Consider the following 27,980-nt stretch of genomic DNA (forward strand, 5'->3'; position numbering starts at 1 on the left):
TGAGTAAGAAAGGGATTAGAGAGAGGAGCGAGCTGAATAGGAATGAGACACTAAGAAAGATTCCAGCGGCAGGAGAAAGACAGGGCGTTCCTTCACCTGGAGTGAATGAAAGGAATCAGGACACAAAATAATGGCAAGGCCGGCTATATCTTGGACGCAGTTACTTTGGACAGTTGGGAATTAACTATAAACAAACCAAAGTACGCAGAAGATGCTTTATTCTTCTTAATTTTTGGGGAAAAGACAAAGTTAGAAGCTCGGTTTGGACTGCTTGTTTCTTTTTTTTTTAACTATTACAAATTCTGGATCTGACTGAAACGAATAATTAATGTAAATTAGACACAGGGAGAGAAATTTTAATAGGGGAAAAAAGATTTCAACTTGAGCAAAAGTAAAAGCATTTTATATTGGCTATTCTACTAAAACAAGCAGGATTATTATAACACTTAAAGGTTGTGAAACGGCGATAAGCAGAAGTCTAAACCATGTATTAAAGATTTACAAATTTGTTTTCAACAGAGGGAGGTTTTGGTCTGTGTAATTCATTATTGTTCAAAACAATAGTTTAATTCTTGGGAATATACCACTTATGAGGACAGATTCCAGATAGCTTTTAAAAGCCATCGCTTATGGAACCACCGTGAAATTTGCGATACAGGTCCTAAGAAATTCTTAAGAGACTTTCATGGGTTTTGATGTGCAAGAGAAGTCTTATAATGTGGAAGACAATGCACTGCTGCTAGAAAATTTAAATCAATAAAAATAAATAAGATTTCACTTTGCAAGGAGTAGCCTTTGGCAAACTTGATGAAATCGTGTCTTAGTTTAGTAATTATCTATATCAGTGCTGCGACATCAGACTTATGGGTTTCAGGAATAGGAACGACTATAGTTGGCATCGGTAAAGTAAATGCTAATACGGCTTTTGGCGCATTCCCAATCTTCTCTTGTATGAAGCTGTTGCTTTCTTCGTTCTACGCAAGAAACGGGACTTAATCGCATTTTTCTGTATGGACTTCAGGTTCCATATCTTTACAACAAGTGGAGTATAGCTAACTTGGTGTCTGTTTACTAAAGCTTGCTATATGAAGATCGCGATACAGGTGTCGTCTTTGGATTGCCAAAATGCCTCTGCACCCCGTAACCTCCACCTTAATGTACAGAGGTATCTGCACAATTCCGGACATTCTTACGTACAGGACCCCTATAAATATCCCAGAGGATGAATTAGAGGGTATGTATGAGTTTGTTTTTCTTCATTCATCTCAAAATATAATGCAATGTGGCAACCAGATCACTGTGCTTACTGTAAATGTTCCCTGTCATATACGGTCTGGGTTCAAGGAAAATTCATAGCCGCGCGGTGGCTGACAGCCGAGTATGTATGCGATACAGAATTTCTAATTATAATAATAAATGCATTAAAGCCATTGTTCCACTGAATGCATTTGTATCGCTCACCCTTCCCTTCTAAACTGTAACAAAAATTCACCAAATAGAAGCAAACTTTTAGAATAAAAACCTGAAGCGTTTGATACAGTAGACCGATATTAATGTTTTAGTCCTTTTCTAAGATATCATAGGCTAAGCCTCGTGCAGAAATTTCCATCACTCCAAGCGTAAATGGTGCAACTTAGTAGACTTTATGCAGTAAACACCAAAGCAGAACACTTTGCAATCACGTCTGAATAAATCCACGCGGGAAATCCAACGGGAACCACCTGTACAACCTCACAGATTGAACACGCGAGTTAATATTTTCGCCATTAGAGTATTTCCCAGTTTTTTCCTTACCTACGGATTTTCATACGCCGCTATTGGACTATCACCTGCACTTTAATGTCAGCAAATCGTATCAGACAAGACACTTGAAGCCATAGGAAGCGTCAAGAGAAACCTCTATACCTCTATTATTAAATACACTTCTAACATAAGCAATTGTAACGCCACAAAATAAATTTGCTTCATGTGTAATCGAAATAAATGGTATTGCTAATGTGATGTTATACTGTAAATTGTATTTCAAGTCAACAGGGGGCTTATTTTTTTCAGGACAATGGACAGCACTGAAGCATTCAATTATCACGTTCCAACTGTTTCAACATTCTTAGCATGTCCCTAAAACTCTCACAATCCTAACACTCCTGCAGAACATACAAAAGGATTTCAAAAGCCGAGTGATCTTGTTTTTGTCTGTGAATGCGTCTACGTGTGTCTGGTTTCAAACAGATTCGGCACGTCTGCTACGTTCTACAGGAAATATCCTTTGTGTTGTTTGTATTACGCGACAGTAACCTGAACGCAATTTTGCGAACTCCGAAGATATACATCATCCCGAACAAGTAGTTTTAATGTTGTTGCTCCCCGTAGTCCTGTTGCCTTGCAATTTATAGTCTGTAAAGAGAAACATTGTTTTTTCCATTATTGTTGTCTAATCCTTACCACGGCAAGACGCTTGATTAAAAAATAGCTCTGTGGGATGTAGGATTTGATGTTGCGTTTCCTTTAGCATATGGGCTTCATGAACACAGTGCACAGAGCAGTGTGTCACTTGCAAAACAAGCATAAAATGCTTTGTTGCAAAGAGTTATAAGCAGTGTTAATTTTTAACGATCGCACTGTTATAATGCTATAAAAATGTAATATTTCTTTTGCATAGCATGGGTATCTAGGATGTGGGGTTAAAAGGGTGATGTAAAAGCAATGGCATTAACCCAGTTCAACTTTCAAATGATGTCTTTTTCTCTGGGGTGAGAGACACAAATTGGCTCAGCTACCCAGTCTGTTCTCATACCTGCCTTGCACGTCTGGGCCTGGAAGAGCACAAAACCTATACAAAAATAAAATTCCATACCGTGTCAGAATGTGAGGCTCTCAGATTTGCCCGGTATGTTTGAGTGGACATTCTCCATGACTAGAGTGCACTCCATTGCAGTTTATGGGTTTTAGAAAAAGGCAATTCCCATGAATGAAACATAGTCTCTTGTGTCATTTTAAGCATTTTCCCTTTATTCTTGCCCATGCCTGTATTTATGGATCTGAGCAGATTAAAAGGATTATCATTATCTATCAGTTTTCAGACATGGTAATCCTAGAAACATACCAGCTGAGGAAATTTCATTGGGATATGTAAAAAGTTACAGCTTTATTCAGATTATGAGTCACAGTAGCCACCTTAAAAAAAGAAAACTGAGTAAAACTTACCCAGTTTCTGTATTTGGCTTTACCAAGTGCAAATGTCAACATATTAACCAGCTACTTCCTTCCCTATTTATTTTGCCTTCAAAGAGTGAGCTGTGGGAGGCAGCAGAACTTCCATATAAATACAGACAGAAATTCAAGTATAAATTGTATAAAAAAGTATATAAAAATGATAAACGTCCTAAATTGTGTTATCATGTATATAGAGAAAAAAAATCTATATTAATTTCATTGTAAATTAAGCTTACTGTGCATAAAGTCAATTGATACATCCATATGTCACAGAAACTTTATTATTTGATATGTATTTAGAAATATTCATACAGCTTGTCTGTAGCTTTCAAGTCTTGCCATTTGTCTTTGAAAGCTCACACTATGACTTAAATTCACCTGTCACAGTTCCATACATTCTTATAGAGGATTTCTACATATCCTGATTTCTACAAATCACCTGATTTTCCAGTGACATACCACAATCTTCTTCTGCTGGATTGGTTCCAACTTAAAATTGGTAACATGCAGAGAATCCACATATACTATGCTGAGCATCAAAAAGAAATGCATCACTTGTAATTGCAACAGTTTCAAGTTATTCTCAGGAAAATTACAATCTTTTTGTAGCAGGTGCACTGTCATTTTATTGATGTGATATAGGTAAATCCATTATGCTGATTAACATTCAGTATCAACAGGGGACCTAACATGAATGTCACAGGCTAATAACCTGTAACGCCACCTTTGGAAGCAATAAAAGCTGTACACCTGTGATGCATGCTTTGCACAGAATTGTAAATGCTGTCTTGTGGAATTTTAATCTTGCTCCTCTTATAGAGCCTGGACAAGCAGGTGCCCTTTCTCTGTTCTTGGAGCTCTAGATGCTGTGCATATTTCCAGTTCATTCCGCACATGTTCAGTAGAGCTCACATCTGGGCATCTAAGGCAAAGCAGTTACCGTCTCATCTCACAAGACGGCCACAAGACTGTTACAGGAGAAGCAGGACAATGTCGTGCAAGAGCATGGTCTTGTCAGGATATGCTCAAAGGAAGGGCAGCAAGCAGGACTTGATCAGTTTAGCGCTGCACAGTTGGAATGCTATAAATCACAAGTGGAATTTTGTAGCGACTAGACACTCCTTCCCAGACACTTGACACTTTGACCTCTCCATCAATCTTGGCAAGGTGTCATGACTCAGGATCTGCCAGATTGTGGCCTATCATTGACAGACTGCATTTGGCTATAACGCTTTGCCAAGTTAGAAGTTGCTGGCTCTGAATACTCCAGGCAGCGCATGACCAGCCTCAGACATACCAGTAGCATGTAAAGTGTAAAGTGCATCACTGATTTTCACCACTCCTCACATTCTACAGCTTATTCATCTCTCTCTAAACAGGTAATTAATTAATCAATCAATTAAACAGGTCTAATCAATTAAAGTGATGTTAAAATATGTAACCAGTATACAGTACAAAATCCATATACTTTATTTTTCTATAACATTCATGCATAAATGGGGTACCAGGTTTATTTTAGTGCTGAGTTTATTATTTTGTAAAGGGGGTTTATATGAGCGCTTCAATTAAATGTACTTGTTTTGATGAACTGGTGTGGAATGTGACCCAGAATAAACAAATGAATAAATAAATACATATAACTCTACACCCTTGAAATATTACACCTGATGTGGCCAAATTGGTGCCAATTAAAAAGAGAAAAATGAAATTCCCAAGATGTACCTAGAATACTTCCCCCTTGAGTTATTCTAGTGATCATAAACAACAGCACACATTTAAGCTAAGCATTGATGACAGGAGCTTCATAAAGTATAATGCTTATGAACACTTATCACAACATTGGCTTAAATGCTCCGACACCTCTCAGCACGTTTGGGTTCTATTTTAGGCTAATTAATAAAATATGGGCTTCTAATAGCACCATTAATTTTCTAAAGGTGTCTCAAAAAGTCAGTGAAGTATTTCAAGATCCTGTAAAAACAATACACAACTCCGGGGGAAAAAAAGAATTATCACCTCTTTACTACCTGTAGCCTTAGTAAAATCCTCAAAAATTGAAATAAGTCACATAGGAACAATTTACCAACAGAAGAAAGTCACCAGGAGTGCACCAAATTCTTTGTTTCAGCAGTTGCTTTTTTTGTGATATACTGTATCTATTGTTTCACTGCTTCCTCTGTAGATTGTTTTTCCCATTGTGTATGAAAGGAACAAAAGATCTTTCCAGCTGAAAAAAATAAATAAAAATGATTTATTTTCAGCATGAAAGGACCTAGCATTTTGGCAATCTTCCCCTCTGCAGGACTCTATTAGAATGAACTAAGAAAACAGACATGGCACTGTGACTACCTGACCACCACGAAAGAGTTTTACTCTGAGCTGGGCACAGGTGTTGAGCTACAGTATGATGTGTGTGTGGAAGTAGTTCTGGATGTTCCTCTCAAGTAGACAATTTCCTACATATTTGTTTGGTGGTCACCAGGGAGAAAAGGGAGATTCAAGCCTATCTGTATCAATAAGAAGAGAGGAACAGTGTAGGAAATGTCTGAAACCATTAATTATAAGTACAAGCTGTACCTTTTACTTCTGAACATTTACACATTTGAATTATTCCAGCTGTCTGCTGAAATCTTCTCTCGTGGTTTTCGTAGTTTTTGTAGTTGATTGCACATTGGTGTTGTGTCCTGAATTGAATAAATGTCCTATCTTTTTTTGTGTGTGCTCAATATAGTAAAATGTTTAATTTTGGACAAATACCGTTGTCAATAGTTGACTCCCACTTAAAGAGACCTTGTTTCTTTCTTGTCTTTTCAGTTCAGGACCTACACACATCACAGGCCTTTGTTTGGTATTTAGGAGCTGTCAGCATCAAATACAAAGAGTAATCAAAAAAGTAACTTGCATTAAACAAAAATCCTGCAAATCAATTGATGTTGATCCCTTAAGTCTGTTAAAGATCTTTTTGCAGAGAGAAAAAAAAGTCAACTGCAAATGTTTTTAGAAAATTGTTATTACACACTAGCTCAGCATGAAGAATAAGTTACTATTACCCCATCCGGTTTCAAAATATGTTGAAATTCACTTTTTCTTCATTTATGCAATTTGTGCATCTATGCATGGGCTATAATACAGTACATTGGGTTCAGCCAATCAGTTTCAATTTAAAGGAGAATTTTGCTCTTGTGCACGTTTTCAACTATGTCCTCTTTCAAAATACAAATTCATTAAATAAAAAAAAATCAAGGACTTGAATATTTAAATATACAAAAGCTCTAACAAAACCCAGAACTTTGGGAAGGAAAAACAAAGAGATAAGCAGTATCGTGGGAAAGCACTGCTGCTCACCAAGGTTCAGAAAATAAGCTGGTTTACTAGGATAGCACTTCATTGAAATTCCACTGGTGTTTTCTTAAGAATCCAATCTGTTATGGTTAAGAGGATGTAAAGTGGTAAAGCCAGACTCTTTCTGCTAAACATTTACCTTGTTTTTCTCCTCCGAGGACTAGGTATCGATTATGTTGCATATTATTGTGGAGAATTTCCCAGTTCTCTACCAATGAAGACAATATTAGTAAAACCTGCTTTATAGTTTAGATCGAAAAACAAAAATGGGCTTGTGATGAAGCATTTTCCTGAGCTCCTTCAGTTAGCATTAGGGGGGTCCCATATAGCTTACACCAGATTGTAAAAACAATGGGGTTTTTGTCTTTGGATATTTCATTTACAGTACTAAAGCACAGGGGGAATAAAATGGAAATCCAACAACATTAGTGCCATAATTACAGTGTCATTTCATTCTTTTAGCTTAAGAAGATAAAAATGATATTTTAGTCTAAAGGCTTTTGATTCTGCATCGAATAAAACATTGCTGGATGCACAGAAATCCTTCACTAGATCAAAGTTGTTTAGATTTTTAACCTGGTTGCTGAAATCTGAGCGTATTTGTCTGCCTATGAACACATGTGTTTTGGTTTATTGGACAGGTGAAATGCATTGGGCATCATTCCCTCACTTTTGAACATGACATGCACATGGCATCTTCTGTAACATTAGAAAATGTCTCATCTATTTTGGAATATGTAAATGAGGTTTTTAAGAGGATAAAAATTCAGCTCTTTTAGTGTGTCAGTGTAGGACATCCCTTTGTGCCTGGGAATGTATCTGTGTGCTCCTTTCTGGACTGATTCCAGTGCAGTAATATTTTTTTAAATATCATGATCAAAATTGTAGACAATATTCTAAATGGGGCCTTACTAGTGTGATACAATTGTAACATAACAGTCCTTGATTTAATTTTAATACTCCTAGCTATATAATCATAACAATCTGTTGATCTTTTTTACCACTTTCCAACATTATCTAGAAGTTGTAAAAGATGTGCCAACACAGCCAAAGTCATTTTCATAAGCAGCTCATTCAAGCTCATTGTTTCTGTTATTATACTTATAGTATATACCTGCATTTAACACTAGATGCTTGTCTAAATCACAGTAACCCTAGGAGCAATGCTACTGAAACATTCTGATCCTGTTATAAAAAACAGTTAGCTTTATTTTTATATTTACCAAAAGAAATTAAGAGATGAGACAGCTACATTATCCAAAAAGGGAGCCTTATTTTTTCATGTATGCCTGACTTATCTGATCTGTATCTTTGGATCTATATTCACATATGTTGCTCACATTTCCTCTGCAGGGCATCGTCCCATTCGCTGGCTTGTAGCAAGTCTCATTTAGGCAATTCCTGCACTTACAGAAATCTATGCTCACTCACTTTCTGTCTATCCATCAGCAGGATGGCTGTGAGCATTTTAAATTAATGATGTGTAAAACTCAGGCGGCTTGGGGCAAGAGAAGCCCATTTTAAAGGTCTGTTTATTTGGCCAAAATGAAACACCTGGGTACAGAAAGGTATGACACTATAAAACAAAGCCATTCTGATTCCAGAAAAGCACAGCCAGTGACCGGATAGATTGCAGAAAGTGCAGGGACTTATGTTACCTGCCTCGACAACTGATCCCGGCAGAGCTTAAAAGTTCTTATTAAAAAATAAAACATTTAATTGCACACTTAAAGCACACCACTGTCATTGAAATAAACCCCACCTCATATTCCAGTCCCATTTTCTAATTTACTACATTCTACCTTCTGCAGATAATCAGGGGTGTAACTAGAGAATTGTCTGGAGGTTTGTGGTGGTGTCATCCTTAAATCTAAACAGATTTTTAATTTCCTGTCTATATTATCCAATAGCCACTGGGTTCCACCCGTTAGGTTTTCCTTCATTCAATGAAGGTCAGTTTAGAATAAAGTTTGCGAGGCACATGAAAAATAAAAATGGTCGTGTTGTTTTAAATATAATGGGGGGGGGGGCACAATCATTAACATCTTAGATCTAGTACCTGGACTCATGCACATGTGTGTTTGAAAACAAAACCCTGAAAAATTCCAAAACTCTAATATACTTCATACCACCTAATACCCTAATACATCCTGTATAGAGAATACATTAAATGGGTTTGCAACCTGATGTGCGCTATGCTATATATAAATAATCCTTACACCCAGCCCCACCTGGATAATGTGACAGCAGCCATAGTGCGCCAGTATGCTCGCCACACATCAGCTATCAGTGGGGAGGAAAGCAGAGTAATGAAGCCAATGTATGGGGATTATTAGGAGACTATTGTTGTTAAAGGACAGGGGGGCAACACCCCTACTCTTTTCAGAGAAACACCCTGGGATTGAGATGGTGTTTTTTTTACAGTATAGTATCACCCTCACTATGATTGGGCATTAGGATCCATACAGACCACACGGTGAGCTCTCCCTACTGGTCCCATTGATAGTTCTTCCAGTAGCAAACTAAGCATTTCGCCCCAACAAAAACCTAGATTAATTTAAAAAAACACTGAGATGTTCTCAATGACCATGTGCTCATTAACTGCAACAAATTTCCAGATTTTCTTCAATGTTCATTTTTAACACGGTTCAATGTTCATTTAAAACACGGTTTTATGTCAGGACTTTAATTAGATGGTGCATGATAACAACGACTTGAAGCTCAGTTTTTCAGCATAAGCATAAAAGAATTTTTATCTTGAATCAGGTGTTTTTTTTCCAAGTTCTGGTAACTAGGTCAAATCTATGAAGCAAGTTAATACTTTTATGTCATTTAAATGTATGTGAAAATACGTTTACAGTAAGGGTACTTAAAATTATTATTATTATTAAAATTGCAACATAAACATACAAAATCAAGACATACGAGAAAGTTTGGAATTGAACATTGCTTTTGAAATTGCATTGAAACCAAAGCCATTCCCATAAAGGGATGTTATGCAGTCATCCGAAAGTGTGTCAGTATTTTTTTTTTGTTAAAGGCAGAATACTCCTCTGATCTGTGTTGTACCACAGAATTGAAACTGCTTTGGGAAAAGTTGTTGCAAATTGGTGTAATCCCAGGGTCATTTCTATAGCTCAGAACAAGAATTGCAGTGGCTGTGTATGGTATTTATAGATTGTAACATGCTGTAGTAGTCCCCTGACTCCATGCTGTTGCAGTGCAGAGATAATTTGGCTGCTCTGTATGTAAGACTGTCTTCCTCCATGGTTACAAATGGAAGTGTGCTAAAAGCCAGTGCTATTATACAAAATATACGGTAGTTACTGTGGGGAAACATGGCTTTGTAAATATGATCAGATCAGCAATGCAGTGAAGAGAGAACATTAAGGGCCTATGGTACCTAATGTCCAAACATTTCCCTGCAGGCCACTTTCACTTTTTTAACATTTTTATTAAAGAAAGCAACACTGAATTACTACTTACTCACTAGAAGTGAGTAGTAGTACACTCACTAGAATAATTCTCTAATTGAAAGGGAGGCACTGGAGGCAGTTTGGAGTTATTTTATTAGGGTGCATTTAAATTTGATTAAAAATACATTTTGCAAGATTAATCATTTCAAATCACTTGAGAGATGTCTTTTTAGTTGCTAATATGCCTGGTGTGACTTAAGAGATTTTACTAGGGAGACGTCTGACAAGAAAAAAGAGACTGTATTAACTGCCACTTAGAAGCACAGAAGCAACAGATATAGGATGGACAGCAAAGTGTTTGAAGTTAGACAAAGAGAAAAAGAAGAAGAAAAGATCATTAGTGGAATGAGAAAAATGAGAAAATCCTGTAAATAAATCCAAAAAACGTAATTCCTCATCTCAGCTTTTTTAGGACACAGTGCCTTCCAGTACTTATTTAATCTCTCTACTTAGTTATGTAGTTGAATTTAATTCTTTTCCTTGGTCTGAATCAGGTAATTGTTTAAAGAGAACCATATGTACCTGGAGGGCTGGAGATGAAAGCTGTCACCATGACAGAAGTTTTAATTAACAGTCCAGGATGGTGTTCCAGAGTCATATCCAGGAATTCGCGGAATAGAGAGTAGACTAATGCTTTTACTAAATCGCCATGTAATCTATGAGTCACCACTAAAGGATGACGCAATTCACAATGAACTTCTTATATGCACTACTGTCAAGGAGAGATGCAGAAGTTATGACTGCTGGGTGTGGGGGAGGAAGGATACCAACTTTGTCCAGACTTTGCAGCTGTTTGGCTTGCACTGCCACTTTGAGCAATGCACGATCCTATCTCCCTCCTAATTCACCTTCCTCCTTTCCTACAATCTTATCTATGGTATATTGTATGTGTTTAGAATATCTCAGCCTAGTTAAAGTGAACAGGAAGAATTAGAATTAAAATGATTGTTATTTCTTATTTAAACCAGTGGTCATACTGTAGAGTGTTTTGCATCTGATAAACATGAAAAAGCATGCTGACTTTAAAAGTGTGATTTTATCAGATGTTCAGAAAAATGTCTGGAGGATTGTGTGGTTAAATCACAATTTTTAGTAAGATAAAGCTTTTCCAGGAGCAGCTGGAGAGATACTTTGGTTCCAGTTTTGTTTATGCCATTAAAATACACCCAATCAATCTTTAGACTGTCATTGTGATTTTGTAAATTTTGAATATGTGTTGAGCATCAGTGGCTCTACGGAGAGATATTAATTTTAATCGTAGGAGATGTCCTCTGAAATTGCAGTTTAATGAGGGAAGCAGAGCTTGGTGAGATCAGTCAAATTGTATAGTACTTTAGAAAGGGAGGAATGCACTAATGAAATTCACAGACAACACCACAACTTTCAATTAATAGCTTGGTTTCTGCTAGGAATATTAATGTTAATAATAATAATAGTAAAAAGCACTATTTTGAAATTAATTCATAGAAAACACCCTAGTCAAAAGGCATAATTTGTCCTGAATACAGTGTTTATGAAGTTTTAATGAAAGTGAAGGTATACTGAATTTCCAAAACAGGACTGTAAAAACTGGATCAATTAGTAAAGAATTCTAGCAGATGGCCAAACAAAGTCTTACAAAAACATTCTTGTAGATTACTTCTTAGGATTTTCTTGCTGTTTTCTTTGACAGTCTATACATCATCTGATAGTTTTAACCAGCGGCTAAAGATTGATAAACACAAGCAAGTAATTTTCATCACTTCTTCTCTTAAATACCACTTTGTTCACATATCTGCCTACTGAAATCTAACTCTTGTTTCATCTTTGTGAATGAGAACTTAAATATACACTGGAAAATGTCTGACTCAATACGTTTTTTTTTGGAGAAAGAAGTACACTAACCGCACATTCTTCTATTGCTGATTAGAGACAAACAGGACTGGGCATAGTATGCTCACGTACTATCTAAATCAACAATCTCAATAAGGCAGATCATACCGATTGGTTGATCACCAATTCTCCCTCTCTTACCTCACTGCTTGCATTACAAATTGACAGAGGAAAAACAAATACTGAAATCATAGTTCTTAATTTATACTTAAACCTTAATGTAAGATGGCTGAAATTAAGTGAGTTCATGTCAGTAGATACTTACTGTAATGTTTATAGCTAATACAGTTAGATCTGTCATGACATGTATCTAACACATATCTAACGATCCTGTAACCTCAGTTCTAAGGAGTAAGTTCTGATCAGATTCAACTGACATTTTTCTGAAACAAGCTAATCTTTTAAAAAATAATACAATCTAGAAAATTGTTTTAAAAAACAAGACTTTTTGTAACCAGTATTTAGGATTACAATATGTTGTGTACCTTTACAAATGTATATTTTCTGTTTTCTTTAATTTACAAAACACATTAAATTATCTTTTTGCAAACTTGGTAATAGTAGAGCAGAGGCAGTGATATGTACACCTTTAAATTGGTAGCACTGTTTCAGTCTTTGACATACAAAACTGAAAGCCTTTTTATTAACTAGTATGTTTCTTATCAACTAATGAAGCTTTTATGTTTTTTGAACATACGTTTCAAAATGAGTTGCCTACAATCTTTTCTTAGGCAAAAAAAACGTGCCGCAAAAACTTATAAAGATTAAAACTGATATAAAGATTAGAAACACAATATACAGTATATTGATATTTTTTTGTATAGAAAGTTTACAGCCACACAACTGGTTTGGCCTTCTTAAGGGTCATTAGTTTGGTGTAGCAATTACAACAGTACTGTAACTACCAAATGGAACAGGCCGACTAAATGGCCTCCTCTTCATTATAACTGTTTTTATTTTCTTGAACTTGACCCATGAATATATAGATGTACAGTATACAATATATGTGTCAAGGAAGACAAACCTTGATATATATGTCTGTTCTATGTACAGTAAATCTAAAGTGCTTTTGCTCTCAATTAACTTACCTGGGTAAATAACTGATCCACTAGAGTGCTGCAAACACTATTCATGATGCCAGATGCAGAGAATATCTAAGTTCTAACATTGTCTTTGATGTTACCTCACAGAGCACACTGGCAGCACCTGGTTATATTACATCATAGATGCAGTACAGCCAGCATTAATTGAAACAGTTGTACAGTGTACATCTTTAAGTTTAATATTTGCATAAAGGAGTAAGAAGACTACAGTGTCAATTAATGATTGGCAATCACTAATACTGTCAATTAATAATTTATATTTATATAAAACAGAAAGCAAAAACAACCTGGTGACTAAGTAGCTCACACTGAAGACTGAAAAGAAGTGAAATGAAGACTAACTACATTATTAGTTAAGATTCACTTTATGATTTCATCTCACCATGTTTAATCTGTCAAATCCTTTAACACTTTGAACTGCCTTTTAATAAATGTCAGCCTAGAAATTAAAACTCTTTTGTAACAAATTACAATAACAGCAGGCATTAGACTCCGACTGCAGTCAAGTTCTGACATCATGTAATTATTTCTAAAATAAATTGACACACTCTAGTAGCTGAGAGGGCTTTCACTTTTTAATTCACAATGTGCTGTAACATTGTGTGCCTAACGTGAATGCTTACTGCTCCAGACTGGCACTTACACATAATGTTCCAGTGCTTCCATTCCATTTTTTCCCTATGACTACCAGACAATAGGAAGGCATAGGCTGATGCAGGGGTGATGTTGGCAACACTGAACTTTAACAAAAGACATCATAAGAAAGACTGCACATCATATACATCCTTTAAGAAGGACATGCAACCCACCATTATTTTTTTTGCACTAATATACAGTCCCAAGGGACATTTACTATAGTTTCATCACTAATATAGTAGCTTCTCACACTGTATTTTGCTGAAAGTATAGGTTTTTCACGTTATCATTTCCCCTTAAGTGTACCTAGTATCAGAAAACCTTGACCCAGATGTCAAATTCACATGGTACCCAAGTTCATATATTTCAAGCGAAGGGAGAGGCAGAGTTGTCAGCTGAGCACCACCTGTGGGCTCTGACGCACAGGATGCCAGACAGATAGATCTGAGAGTCTTTAAGGATCTGTGAAGGGTGCCTGGGAGTGTCTGATGGATGGCCCCATGCAGAAGGATTTCAACTCCCACCTCCCACTGACTCTTGTTTCCCAGGTCAGGCCAGCACTGGACATGGTGGCCACCAGTGGTAAGGAAAGCTGTGTCATAAGAATGGTCTTATTTCATACGCAACCTGTCAACCCTTCTAACCCACTTGGTAGTTATCAGCTAATCGATCCGAAGTTCGCATCCGGGCGTTTCTTGACAGAAGCCAGGGTATCGACTATAAAAACATGGCTTGGTATCTTGTTCCAAACTCCCACAACCCTCTGTGAAGCCAAGTCAAAACATGAGGCCTTCTGAGCAGTGTCCACAGATTGGATTCCAAGTTTGAGAGGTATTGGCTAGCCAGGAGGACTGTGGCTGTTGAAAGAGCCCAGGCGTGGGAAGAGTTCAGAGGGCCAAGGTGAATCCTAAAGCCTCCAAGTCAGTTTTTGCAAACCTTTCAACACTTTAGAGAGGGTCAGCAGGAGAGTTTTTTTTGCAGGGCAGTTGGGATCAGCTATCTGAGAGAGCTGAGTGGAGCCAGTAGAGGAGGTTAAAGCCTAAAGGCAGGATGGCCCCTGGGACCTGCCCTGGGCACACCTGACCGGGTGGACACCTTGAGGCTGTCCCAGGACATGGCTGGAAGGGCTATCTCCCAGCAGGAGCTGCAATCTCTTGAGAAGTAAAAAGATAGCCAGGTCTCCCTACTCTCCATACTACCATTGGGAGCTTTACTAGCACTAGTGCACTGAAAGCAGATGGCTGGATACAGCTTTATCATTCTGGTCTGGCATGTGTTATAAAGGACACAATAGTATTAAAATTCATACTGTAGATAATAGAATATTTTCTCTGTCATTCCTTCGTTGTGACTTTAAAATAGTCAAATTGAATCATGTCACACTCTGGCATATTAATTAGATAACTGGGGGTGTGCTTCATGCAGCATTAACAGAAATGTCAAGTATCAGGCTTAAACTACAGTACTGGAGCTAAAAATGACCTACTATTCTGACAGCGTATTTTCACAATTATAATTTTGCTGTAGTATTTGTATATGAGCTGTTATATATATAGCTTATACTTGCATGTATACAGTTTAGTTTTGCTATATTACTGGTAGTTACACTGCATAAAATAATACTATCATACTTTTTACTGCAAATATGTTATAATATCTTTACAGCAATAACTATAAATTGATTTCATTATTCATTCCTACTGTATGAATATTTCCAATTTCTAAACACAAAAGCAAAGAACCCCTACCCATAATTAAAAAAGTGCTACATACAAACTAACTTATTATTTCATCAAAACCTTGCCTAAAATCAGAATCTTGCTTTGGTTTGACAGCAAAGACCCTAAGAGATTCCTTACTGCATATTTATTTGAATCCCCTTTGAGCAAGGTCTGTCAAAGCTGAAATTTAATTTCCTAAAAATTGTTCCCAGTGCCTATGTATTTTACTAAACACACCACAATTGTACAGAGTACAATTCTTATGATATGGAGATGATAACATATTGCCAAACAACTAATGCCCACTCTTTGATGGCTTTTTTGACAGCTGCAATAGTAGAAAGAAGATAACATTTGTCAGCCTAATGGCACCATCTATCAACAGCTGTAAAATACAAGCTGGCATAGGTTCTGAAAAAATGGGATTGTGGGCAATCGATTGGCAAGGAGGAAATACTAAATTTATCCCTGACGCGACAAAGCATTGACCATATCAGAATTATGTCTATAAAATTCAGAGACTGAGGGATTGTTCTGAGCATTGTCCGAATGGGACATTCGTCTTGCGCTCCTGTCTTTAAGAGGATATACAGGGACAACTAGCATATTGCTTTTTCCATCATTCAAATAAAAAAGAAAGGAAAAATGACAAATGTTGGAGTGCAATCTAAATCATTTCATTGACATTTATTGTACAAAGGCAAAAACAGATATAAAACAGTGACTGTGTAAATTCAGCAATGTAGCTTAATAGCACTGAGACAGGAAAAATTACTATCATCATAGTTCCTATTCTGTTACCATTACAATTACTATTATTACTACAATTACCATTGGTATTAGTGCTCTACTGAAAACAATCTGGCACTTAAATCCTCATAGCAAGCTTGCATTTTATGTATATGAGCCCCATCATATTCTTTCAGAAATTTTTCAGAGAAACATAAGGCTTGAAACATTGACAGAAATCATCATACTAAAAAAATAAATCTGAAAATCTATTTAACTCTGTCAATATATAACGCTATAATTCTATAGCATATAAAAATGTGTTGTGTTTTTTTTATTTTCTACCAACAGTAGGAAATGTGATGAAACTAATCAGGGATTTTTTTTCCTTATGAATGTGTTTGCTGGTATTCATGTGTCTGTTAAGAGTTAGACAAAGTTAGACATTATTCTGCGGCATTTCTTTAGACTTAGTAATGCTAATTTTATAATACTGTTGCTGTAAATAATAAACATCTCCTTACTTTAGGCACTGAAGATATTTTGTCAAGCTTGTCTGGTTAATTTACTGTGAAACCTTATTCTTTTAAATTGATTACACTGTTTTTTATTCATTCTTTTTTGTTAATGCAATGTCACATTTGTTTTTCAAATCAATTGCTGGTGCCTGTGTGCGGTACAGGCTACCCAGACAGGGCTGTTGGCAGTATCTCTATCTTTCTGCAGAATAGATGTCGGCTTTAGCTGTGAGAAAAATGTTGTCTCCAATGCTGTAAAGCTGTAAAGCTGTTATGATTTATGATTCAGAAATATTCTTCTGTGATACCATATATATTTAATAATACAAATCACGTTTTTTAATAGTTAATGCAGAGGAGCAGGGGAAAGCATATCGTAAAAAAAACAGCAAAAACAAAAGGAGATCAAGTACAGTATGTCTTTCAAGCCTATGCCATATCTTCTGATAAGCCAGAGGAGAAGCAGTCTTTAAAAACACTGAGTGGAACAAACACACCCAAAAGCAGACTGGAACTGAAACCAGCATGGGTGAAAAGCTTGGCTCAACCTTGGCACTTAATAGGATGATAAAAAGGTGTTTAATGAAAAGGTGACTGAAATGGAAATCTAATAAGTAAATTGATTCTTAAAATGTAGAGAGCTATGCAAAAAATATATTGGTGCTTTTAGAAAATATATTTCAAGGATGTAACTGCTGTGCTACAGTACATGCAGATTTTTAGAAAATAGTGCGTCAAACAAAGTACACTGTTTAGGTTACTTTAGAAGACAATGTACCAAAACAATATATTCTGTCTGGGTCGTTAGATTAGCCGAAAGTAACTGATAAGCTTTGAATAACAAATCTAGTGGTGCTTCTTCTTTTGTTTTATGATGTAATCTGTTTTGTTTTAGGGAAAGGGGAAGCTTTAGAAGGGACAAAGTGCTGAGCTTTCTCTTACAGTGCAACATCTTATAAAAACCCTGTACTGCTTGTAACAAATTGAGTCTCTGGTTGCACTTTGTAAAGTGGCAGCAGGGCTCCCAATATTGCAATATTGAAATAAAGACCTTACTCAGGTGAGAACTCTCTCGTGGCTTCCTTGATAGTTACATTTCCATGACAGTGACCATTTGGCCTATCTTACCTCAAAACTTCTACTGCTTTCGACTGCTCCTGGTAATACTACTACGAGCAGTTATTTTCATGCTTTACTTTATACAGCTGCTTTCTAATTGTTTAGTGAAAAGACAGCCATTCACGTGAGCCAATTCCTATGAGAAAACAGAGGTCACTTTCTTGTGAATTTCCAGCTAGTCTTGTACCCATGTCTGTTGTTTGACTGTAAGCGTATTTATACTTTAATTAAGATGTGCATACTTAAAGCATTTTAGTGACTTAAAATGTTAACTGTGCTTTTTAAATGAGCAAAACTATGTAGTACATTTAATACAGGTTTTTTGAATACTACAACATGTATACACTTTAATCGTAACTATTGCACTTTAAGTGAAACATTTAAATTTATAATGAAATATTTCTAAGACCCAATAGAAACACCTCTGAGCAGTGAAGAGCTTTTTTAGCACATTTATACTGAATGCAGACTAGTTTACTAGTTTCTCAGATGTTCAGCTCTAGTGAAAGATCATTAGGTTTTTACTACACAGTCCATCCATTTGAAAAAAGCAGTTCCTAGAAAGACATGCCTCTATGGGCTGATTTTGTAATGCTCTGGGGCCTTGTTATAAATGATATTAAAAGCTTTCAAGCACTTAAGGAGGCCTTTTACCAGTAAAGGATGGATTAATACTGCCACATGCATAAGATAGCAGTATAATACGTGGAAAAGGGAATTTTAAGGGGTACCAAGTTTGAAAGATATTCCATAAAATATTGGACTGTGAGAAAGCTGCAGACCTGTCTACATGTTTCAGGGTTGCAATCCCGATATTAATGTAGGAATTCAGAGAAATGCATTGTGACACCTCATGTGCACTGCTATTCACATGAAAGATAGATCATTCATTTTATATGATCTTTTCATTTTTTCAGGTTTAGGCGATAGTGCTGTCAAGCATTTTTACAGGTAATCTTGGGGAGATGAAAACCCTAATATCTGCATTTAATAATAATCTTATGGATTAGGGCACAGGACCCATAAATACACAGCCACACACAAAATACGTTTCTTCTTAAATTTCAGTATGGTTTGCTTGTGTGCCATCTTCTTTTACATTTCTTAGGAATAGAAAATCTTTACAGAAAATGTACGGAAAATTTATGGGAAAACATGCCTTCATGGCAGTTGCAATGTTAACAAGAATAGAAGAGAAAGTAGTTAAAATAACTCCCTAAAGGAGAAAAATAAAAGAAAGCACAAACTGGAAAATACAAGTGAATATAATTAGTTTAATCATGCCCAGAACACTGACTGTGTAATGGCAGTAGCTCTTTTTAAAACAAGTGGCAGAAAACTGAACTCGAACCTCATCGTGTGACATAAAGAGGCTTGGACTTGAGATAGCAGGAAGCCTTTCTATATTACCAATATAATTCACAAAATTATCACAAATTCTGCTACCAAAATAGATTATCTTTGTAGCAGATAAGAAAGTTCTTGGGCTTTATCAGTAAATTTGGTAGTCAGAAATGTAGGGGAAATGCAATCTCTAGAACTGGACTAATCATTCTCTTTTGAAGTAGTTCAAATATGTTTTGTATGCAAAAATCCATTTTTCTCTTTTAAACCTCAGTTATTAATGTCCATCCAACTACAGCCCAAAAACACATAAGAAAGCTAAACTGAAATTGTCAGAGAAAATGTGCGATGTTATTATTTTTGTTGCTGTCATTGTCACTATCTTCATCATCATCATGACACAGTCAATCCTGTGTAACACTCACATGCCACACTATTCCACTTACTTATATTCATTGTCCTTAACAGACTAGCAAATAACCTGTGAAGAAGCAAAGGCAAGCAATCACCTGTTACACAGAATAGAAAATATGGAGCTTTAAGACTACCATATATGGTTCACAGCCCTGTACCAAATCTGAGTCCAAAAGTTCTTTGTTCATGGCATATAACATAGATTCTGTAAACACTGAACATTAACCAATACATGTATTTTTCACTCTTCTTGATTAAACTAACTTCTTGAGATAAAACTAAAAACGTTGTAGAGAATGGGTAAGTGAAACGTTTTCTTCAGACTGCATATTCCCATATAACCCTTACCGTAATCGATGAACACAGGCTCAACACTGAACTTGCCTTTTCTAATTTTCCCATTAAATTAATTCAGCCCTGCTGATAGCAACACAAACTTCTATTAAAAACTTGGAAAAGATAAATAATTGCTTCCATGCGTACAATTGCACCAGGAAAATCAAATTCTCTTCAGCAAATCGGATCAATACAACCACGTGTTGCAAATGTTACAAGAACGTACAGGGAAGTAAATAGGATGTTGAATAGTTATGGGCTTCTGCCATGCAAAGACAGGGTATGTAATGATTTTTTTAAGGACATGCCAATCAAAAGACTACATTAAACCAATTTTAGAATCTTCTTATATGTACAGTATGTCAGGTGTTACATTATTATTCTCAAGAAGTAACTGATACTCAAGGACTTTGTACTGTCATAGTTTATTATGCAAGAAAACAAGTCATTTAATGATTACAGTATATGAATACAAATTAAATCTACAGCACATCTAGTTAAAACCTGATTTCTTTATAAAAGACTTAATTTGACTTAAAATATAAATTTATATAAAAGTATTATCTTAAATAAAATGTAGCAATCTAAACCAGGGTCAGCTTAGTATATATTGTGTTCAGGGGACATTCTGTAGCCTTTCCACAAACTTCAACTGCTTCACATACGCAAGGCAAGAATATATTGCCATATAAAAATGTATTTTTTTTTCCCACATCCTAAAAATTGTGTTACTTTTTATCCAGTTTTTGTGCATTTTGTTTTGTTTCAACCGGACCAAAGTACTTAACTATAGTGTCATACAGTACTTCTTTGCACTGAATTTTATAGCTTGCTAATTCAGCTTCGGTTTTCTCTACATCTATGGCTATTACAAGGAAAACTATAAAGCATAGCGACATTACAATATTAATGATCATTCTGAGAACATGATCTTTGAACAGGTCAAAGATATCTTTCTTTCCAGCTGTATTGCAGTATGCTATATTTAATATAATCAAGCACTGGTAACATGCCATAATATAAATAATGATAAAATCGGCTAAATCATCTTCGGCAAAAATGTATAAAAAGGAGACTGTGGTGGGTAATAAACATGCAGCACACAGTCATTCCTAACAGATATTCCATTAATGTCAGTATAGATATGAACTGTAACTGGTTGGTCTTTATCTGCTATGTCAAAATCCATTTTCCAAACCCAATAAAGGAAAATGCACATCCATAGAAATAGGATTTGGTATTTAAGTATTTATTCATTATCTATGATTAAACGTCTCTAAAGAAGAAGAGCTACATTTCTTTAAACTGAGTATTATGTTCTGGAAATGTTAACCATGTGACATACACATTTAATGCGCTGAATAGTCTACCTCACCTTAGAACCTGCTTAGTTCTAATTAGATTACACTTGCATTTCTATCTGTAATTCCAAACATATAAAGATGACAGGCTTTCATGACTGAATTACTTTTACTTTACCACTCCAACACCTTTTTATTATGATAACAGCAAATCATGCCGAGAATATATTATTGTAAATAATAAAAACGACTAAGCAATTTGAGAGATGATGAATAAAGTAATGAAGGCAATAATGCCAAATCTGCTGGGATTGCAATATTAATCACGCTGGCATTATGCAGAATCTTTTTCAGCTGATTGACTGCATCGCATTTTGCAGTGCCGACCAATTTTTTTCATCTAAACTTTAAGTTATACAACAGAGTAAATAAACAAATGACAGGTAAAATAAAGCGTTAAGTCACTGCTTCCTAGCAGTTATGCATCAGCTGTCCTTTTGCAGGGTCACTCCAGATGTAATAAAATTAAGGTTTTGCAAACCACATACAGCTGCCGTACATGTTTTGTCCCTTTATGAGACAGAATATTCCTTCCTATCTATTAGACACACTAGTGTTCAACTGAATTATAAATGTTAATTTTGACATGAGTGATTGTTTCATTTGATGAGTGGTAGCAGTGAAAGATTAAAAGATAGGCTTTAGCTCTGCCAAAGTTAAGTGATTTTTATTCACTGTAAAATTATTGTTATTCTAAAACAGCTTCATTAATATTTCCAAAAGCCAGATAATAAGTTCCCATTGTTCCATTTACTATAAATGAAATTGTTTTGCTTCTGATAATTCATAGAAGCCTAATAACAAAGTAGATATGTTGGTTTGTGCAAAAGCTGTCCAGAAATCCTATAAACTTGCAGTAAATATTTTACAGCATGCATATACATAGAAACGTTTAATTAGCAGAAATTAGCTGTGATCTTAGAGGTTCCAAAAAGAGTTTTTGTGTAGTCATACATTTTGACTTTCTGGCTTTGTCAAGTTCAGGGTCCCTAAAGCTGTCTTTCAACACCTATAATCCAGCATTTGTAAGTGGTGACACACCTTTTTATTCCTAAGGAGGAGTTTGCTACTCCTTCATGTTAATTTCATTGTTTTTTTCTGTTGGATGATGAGAATATTGACACTCTGTGACACACTCTTTATAGAAGACAGAATTAGGGTAGATTTACTTGCCTAAAAGGACACCGCTGTTTAGGTTCAGCCTTAGATAATTAAAACAAAAAATAACAATGACCTTCACTGAACAGAACCTAATATTGATCTTTCCTTCAGTTCACAATTCATTTATTTTACTTCTAAATGAATTTCATGGCAAAGACTAGCATATATCTAGACAATACTGAAGAAGAGTGTGAGATGAAACATTTATCACCTGAATCAGTTTTAATAGTCTACATATTCAATAATTAAGAATTGGGCTCTATGGTTGGACAAGTAGAACTTTTATAGATGACTGAATGATAATTTACAGTGCATGTAGATCTAATCCAATCATTCATGCAAAAATATTGAAATATAAAGCTTTGAATGGCAAAAATACAATATCACTGGTCTTATTGCTTAATCTAAACAGGGAGTTAAAGAGGGTTTTTATTTTTAGATGTTACAAAGTAATTTAAGAAGCGTGAAGCAGGTCCCTATCTTTGTGACTTTGTAATAAAAGGTGACAGCCATTTGTGTCCAGGAGTTAGTAATCAGGACATGAAAATGGTCTCTGTCCCAACAGGAAACACATTAATCGGTTACAAAATGCTTTCTGGTTTTACGATTGTGTTTAGTGCAGCATCATGACTTAATGAATTTTGAGACGTGCATGGATTACCCTCCTGTATCTTTAAATGTAGTTCTTTTCCACAGAGATTCGGGAGGCATTTAAAGTGTTTGACCGAGATGGGAATGGATTCATCTCGAAGCAAGAGCTAGGCATGGCCATGAGATCTCTTGGATACATGCCAAATGAGGTGGAGCTAGAAGTAATCATCCAGAGACTGGATATGGATGGTAAGACGTGAACCAGTTAGGTCCACACTCCGTGATCTAGAGAGCCAGAGCCTTGAGGGCTTTAAGGGAGACTCAAACAGCTCACTGGCTAAAGGACAATTAAGTCAATCAATTGAAGAAGAAACGTATGTGTTCTGAAGGAATAAGGAATCAGCCTTAACCAAGGTAGACATCCCAAGTAGCTCTGGTAAAAGAGCTGACCAGTGAACCGATGAGCTCTGTGATGATAGGTTCGAGCCTAGATTGTGTTACTAGCTGACTGTGACCAGGATGCTCACAATTGCCTGAGTGCCATCAAGAGTAAGGTGGTGTTATTCGGCCAGGAGTCATGCGTTGAACTTTCAGTACAGAGCTGTGTGGCCTGAGACAAGTTAAAACACAAATTCCTGAAGGTTGGAGAGACACTGAAGGAGCCTGCCCTATACTTCCTCATTCTCTCCTGTGTGTAGATCATATCTGACAGCCAAGCTGTGGAATACACACGGCTGGCTAAAATGGTGATTCTGAAAAAACAGAAATGGTGATTCTGAAAAAGAAATACTCAAAATGAACACATTTAAAAAACACACGTTTTGTATCAGTTCATCAAATACACTGCGAATTATTAATTTAACAGCATAAACACATGCATTTATCTGATCCTACATACCTTTGCTAGATTGTAAATATATACTCTTACTCATCCTTTTGAACAGGAGATGGTCAGGTTGATTTCGAAGAGTTTGTCACTCTGCTGGGACCCAAAATATCCACAGCAGGAATGCCAGATAAGTTCCATGGGACAGACTTTGACACAGTATTCTGGAAGGTAATCATCATCAACACCTTCATTCATTTTCCCTTTCTCTTCTTATTTTTTAATGAGAAATTAGACTGAAGAGAAATGTTCCGGGGGCATTATTATATTATTTAGTGATTATATGCTAAGTACTAATTTGTACAACAGGAACAGCAGGACTAGCAACACCATCATCAAAGTGTTAGGAAATCAGGTTTAATTATGTAATTTCAGATATTATTGCCTAATTATTTTATAAGAATTCCATAAAGATTTACACATCAATTTTTTACTTGAACAATTTCATTCATAATTTAATGAATAGCATAGTATGTGCTCTGTATTTTGAGTAAGAAACTTTGTTCAATTATAGTATGTAGAAAGAAATTGTCAATTCAAAAGAATAGTGCTCAGCCAACCTAATTTACTCTGTACTCTAATAACGAAAGGGGATACCACAATTCTTTTGGAAAGGTATTTTTTTGGTGTGTTGCAGAGTATTTTACATCACCTGCAGTAGTAACTATATCACTCTTCATTTCTTTGTTCCAGTGTGATATGCAAAAGCTAACAGTGGAAGAGTTGAAGAGGCTGCTTTATGACACCTTCTGTGATCACCTGTCCATGAAAGACATTGAAAATATCATCATGACAGAGGAAAACCACATAGAAAACCCGGAAGAGTGCCCTGTGGATATCGACAGTAAGGAGATTCATTCTTTCAGTTGAATTGCTTCTTATTTGTAAAGATTTTTACATTAAGACCCATTCAGGTTTTTTTCTTAGAAAGGGACCACAATGAGTCTTTCTGACTACTCTCGCTCTCTCTCCTTTCCTCTCTCTCACAGCCAGCCCAACGCAGCAGATCAAGCAGACATGTGTGCGGAAGAGCTTGATCTGTGCCTTTGCCATTGCGTTCATAATAAGCGTCATGCTCATCGCGGCCAACCAGGTCCTGAGGAGTGGGATGAAATAGGGACAAGGTTTAATGACTTTATTTCACAAGATAAACCTACCGAAAATGCATATGACTTCTCTTAACTATTGACTTCCATGGACAATGACTCTAAAGATAACGGCAAAAATGAACAGACAAAATAAACAGGGACTCGAAGAGGAATCAGGAGTTCTACTGGCTGTTGCCTGGTAGTACTCCCTTACCGTGTGCAGCGGCAGGTTTTTTTAAATAATTTGTTGCCAAAATCACAATGTAAGCAAGGAAGTTGAAGCCTGCAGACGCATGGAAACATGAAGGAAACTATTGTGCGCAGCATGAAATGCATGGATTAACAATCATCTAAATACATCAGATGTTTTACGTTTGTAGAAAGTATTATATATATATATATCTCACAGAAGATTATAACTTATTTATGACCAATTGAAGATATCATAGGGGATATGAAAACCACCTCTGGTGGAAAAAAATGGACTCTCCTGCATGGACATTCAGTAAGGGCTTGTTAGGATACAACTCACAGTATTGCTAATGTACTGTTGAAAGCAAAGAAAGGTACTTGGCATTATTTGTAAGATTAGGTGCCTAATAATAAACTGTCACACAGTAAAAAATGTTTATTACTCATTACTAATGCATTACAAATATCCATAAAACATTAATTGAGCATACAGCAATCATGTCCATGTTTAACAGGCCAATGCTTAAAGGTCTTGGCCATTAAAAACATCAGCAATAAAAGATGAATAAAAAAAACTCATCTGTGTTTCTAGGTTTTGGGAAAGCTTGACTGAGCAATGTGAACATTGCAAAAAGACCTCCCAAACCGCCATGTTAGAGTAGTTTGCTAATGCATTAGTGATGAGCAATAAATTATGTTTGTTGCATATAAAATATTTACCTTCTGCCCCATACTTTAAGTGGGACCTGAACGTCATGCTTAAATAAGAACTGTAGACTCTAGTAGCCATCATCTAGTAGCAAGGAATGTCCCTAAGAACTCCCACCCACTTCGTCTGCGGGGGGAGGAATCGTCATCAGTGTCAACTGTTTCTTTGTCCATGGCCATTAAGGTCCACGATACGTAGACAAGCAATACAAAGAATAGCATATACAAAATATTTGCGTACAATAAACACAAAAACTAGCATAAAAAGAGATAAATTGCTCCCACCCTTGGCTGTGATTAAAAGAGATCTTATTTTTATTCCAACACTAGTGGATGGGAAAGTGGCCTGGAGAATGAAGGCTCATGGATGTCAGTGGTAAGAGGACGTTTAATAAGAACCTGTGCTGTAGGACTGAAGATTGTTCACTGGTACACGTAGTGTTTGGTTATGCAGTTTCTCTCACATGAGAACTGGAGGGGCAATGAGGCATTAAGATTTAAGATAACCTGCCTGCAGATATTCTACAAGGAGACTATGCATATAAATAAATAATTCATGGCCCTCAGAAAAACCATTGTAGCAGAAGGATACACTGCTTCAGTAGCACTGGGTAACACATTACTCTTCCAGCTCAAAGGCAGGAGCAGGACTCACTTGGAAACTAGGTCTTGTTCTGAGCAAATTACCTAGCTTCTAAAGAGCAAAAGGGTTATAAAAAATGACCATGCAGATGCATCTATTTTAATTGAATGTGTTATTGTGATTAAAGCTAAACTTCAGAAACTAAAGCACTTTGTTTTGAAAGAAGCAAAAAAATAAAATAAAATCTCACAGGGCATCACTAGGATTCATATTCATATATACCTAAGAGGAAATAATATAACTAACTATAATAGAGGTGAATAAAAGTTATGTCCTTGCAGATGTTTTGATTTTATATTTCAAATATTTTTTTAAAAGGCAAAAAGTTCTAACATTTTGAAAACAGGAAATCTTAATTTTGCAGACATTGTCCATGTCGTATCTACAGAAACAGCGCTGTAAGTATTTTCTGAACCATGCCAATCGGGCCCATTAAGTCGTCAGGCCATTAACAACATATCATCTGTGCAATGCGATGTCAAAAGCACTCAATTTGCAATAGTGAATATTTTTTTAATAAACCAATATTACACGTTATTGTTTATGTTACTTATGCTGTTTCATTAAAGAGGGGAAAAACGTTCCTCTACAATGATAAATTGCAGAATGTAATTAATGAGGTAGATACACAAGATGTGCTGAAAGCAAAGGCACACGAGGTACACTAAAGAGGAATGTGGGCTAATAATACATAACACTCATTACTGTAGGAATCTACAGATGTAATAATGTTATTCCACTGATGATAAATTACCAGTTATTCACCACTTTCATAGGACCTTTGTTCAGGTGGAACCTCCAATCTTCAATTCTTCATGACACATTTGATAAATTATATTAATAATTTCATAAAAAGCAGAATATATATTTTCCAAAAGTGCTGCTAAAAATGCCAGAGAAAGGGTAAACCCATAAAAGTCTGTCTTGAGATGCTTATTCTGTTTTTCTTTATTTATTATTGAATTGAGTATTTTTGAAGATAAAACCATTCGAATTGCCTATATTGACTAAAGCAATTTCTTATCAGCTCAATAAACTGTTATTAAATGGTGAGCTTGGTTTAGCAGATATAGCAGAAGTGCACTACAAGACAATAACAAAAATATAGCATTTCATTATCACCAAAAGACCATCATATGACAAATACTGGTCACAAGCTTAATAGGGATATTATCATTTCACCTGGATTATTACCCTGTTACTAATCAACAACATTATAAAGCTTAAACACTGAAATGCCTGTCAACATTTCAAGATTATGAAACTGGAGGAATCCACCAGGAGTTATATAATTAAATAGCTTCACATTTTATAGAACAAGTCCTATACAGTACTTTATCTTATTTCATGTAACAAAGTCCAGAATGACACTTTAAAGTAGCTAGGTCTGTGAATTTACCCCACAGTGTCAGTCAAAGCAGGCCTGTATTTTGCTATGTCGTGACCTTGGATTATGCTATAAAGCTGTAACAATATCAAACATGTTTGAAACACCTTGTATTAAAAAACTAACAATCAAAAACAAAA

At 35.9% G+C, this 27,980-nt stretch overlaps 1 protein-coding gene across 1 annotated transcript; it reads left to right on the forward strand.

Moving 5' to 3' along the window:
* Positions 1-49: 49 nt before the first annotated feature.
* On the forward strand, positions 50-27,980 carry LOC148818992 (calcium-binding protein 7). Its single transcript, XM_088935757.1, has 5 exons — positions 50-1,234; positions 23,042-23,185; positions 23,881-23,993; positions 24,516-24,666; positions 24,812-27,980. Exons 1-5 carry the CDS (start codon positions 1,126-1,128, stop codon positions 24,937-24,939), a joined length of 645 nt encoding a protein of 214 aa, XP_088791883.1. The 5' UTR covers positions 50-1,125; the 3' UTR covers positions 24,940-27,980.

This window comes from Atractosteus spatula, chromosome 17 (assembly GCF_055471065.1).
Source record: "Atractosteus spatula isolate fAtrSpa1 chromosome 17, fAtrSpa1.hap1, whole genome shotgun sequence".
Taxonomy (NCBI): Eukaryota; Metazoa; Chordata; class Actinopteri; order Semionotiformes; family Lepisosteidae; genus Atractosteus; species Atractosteus spatula.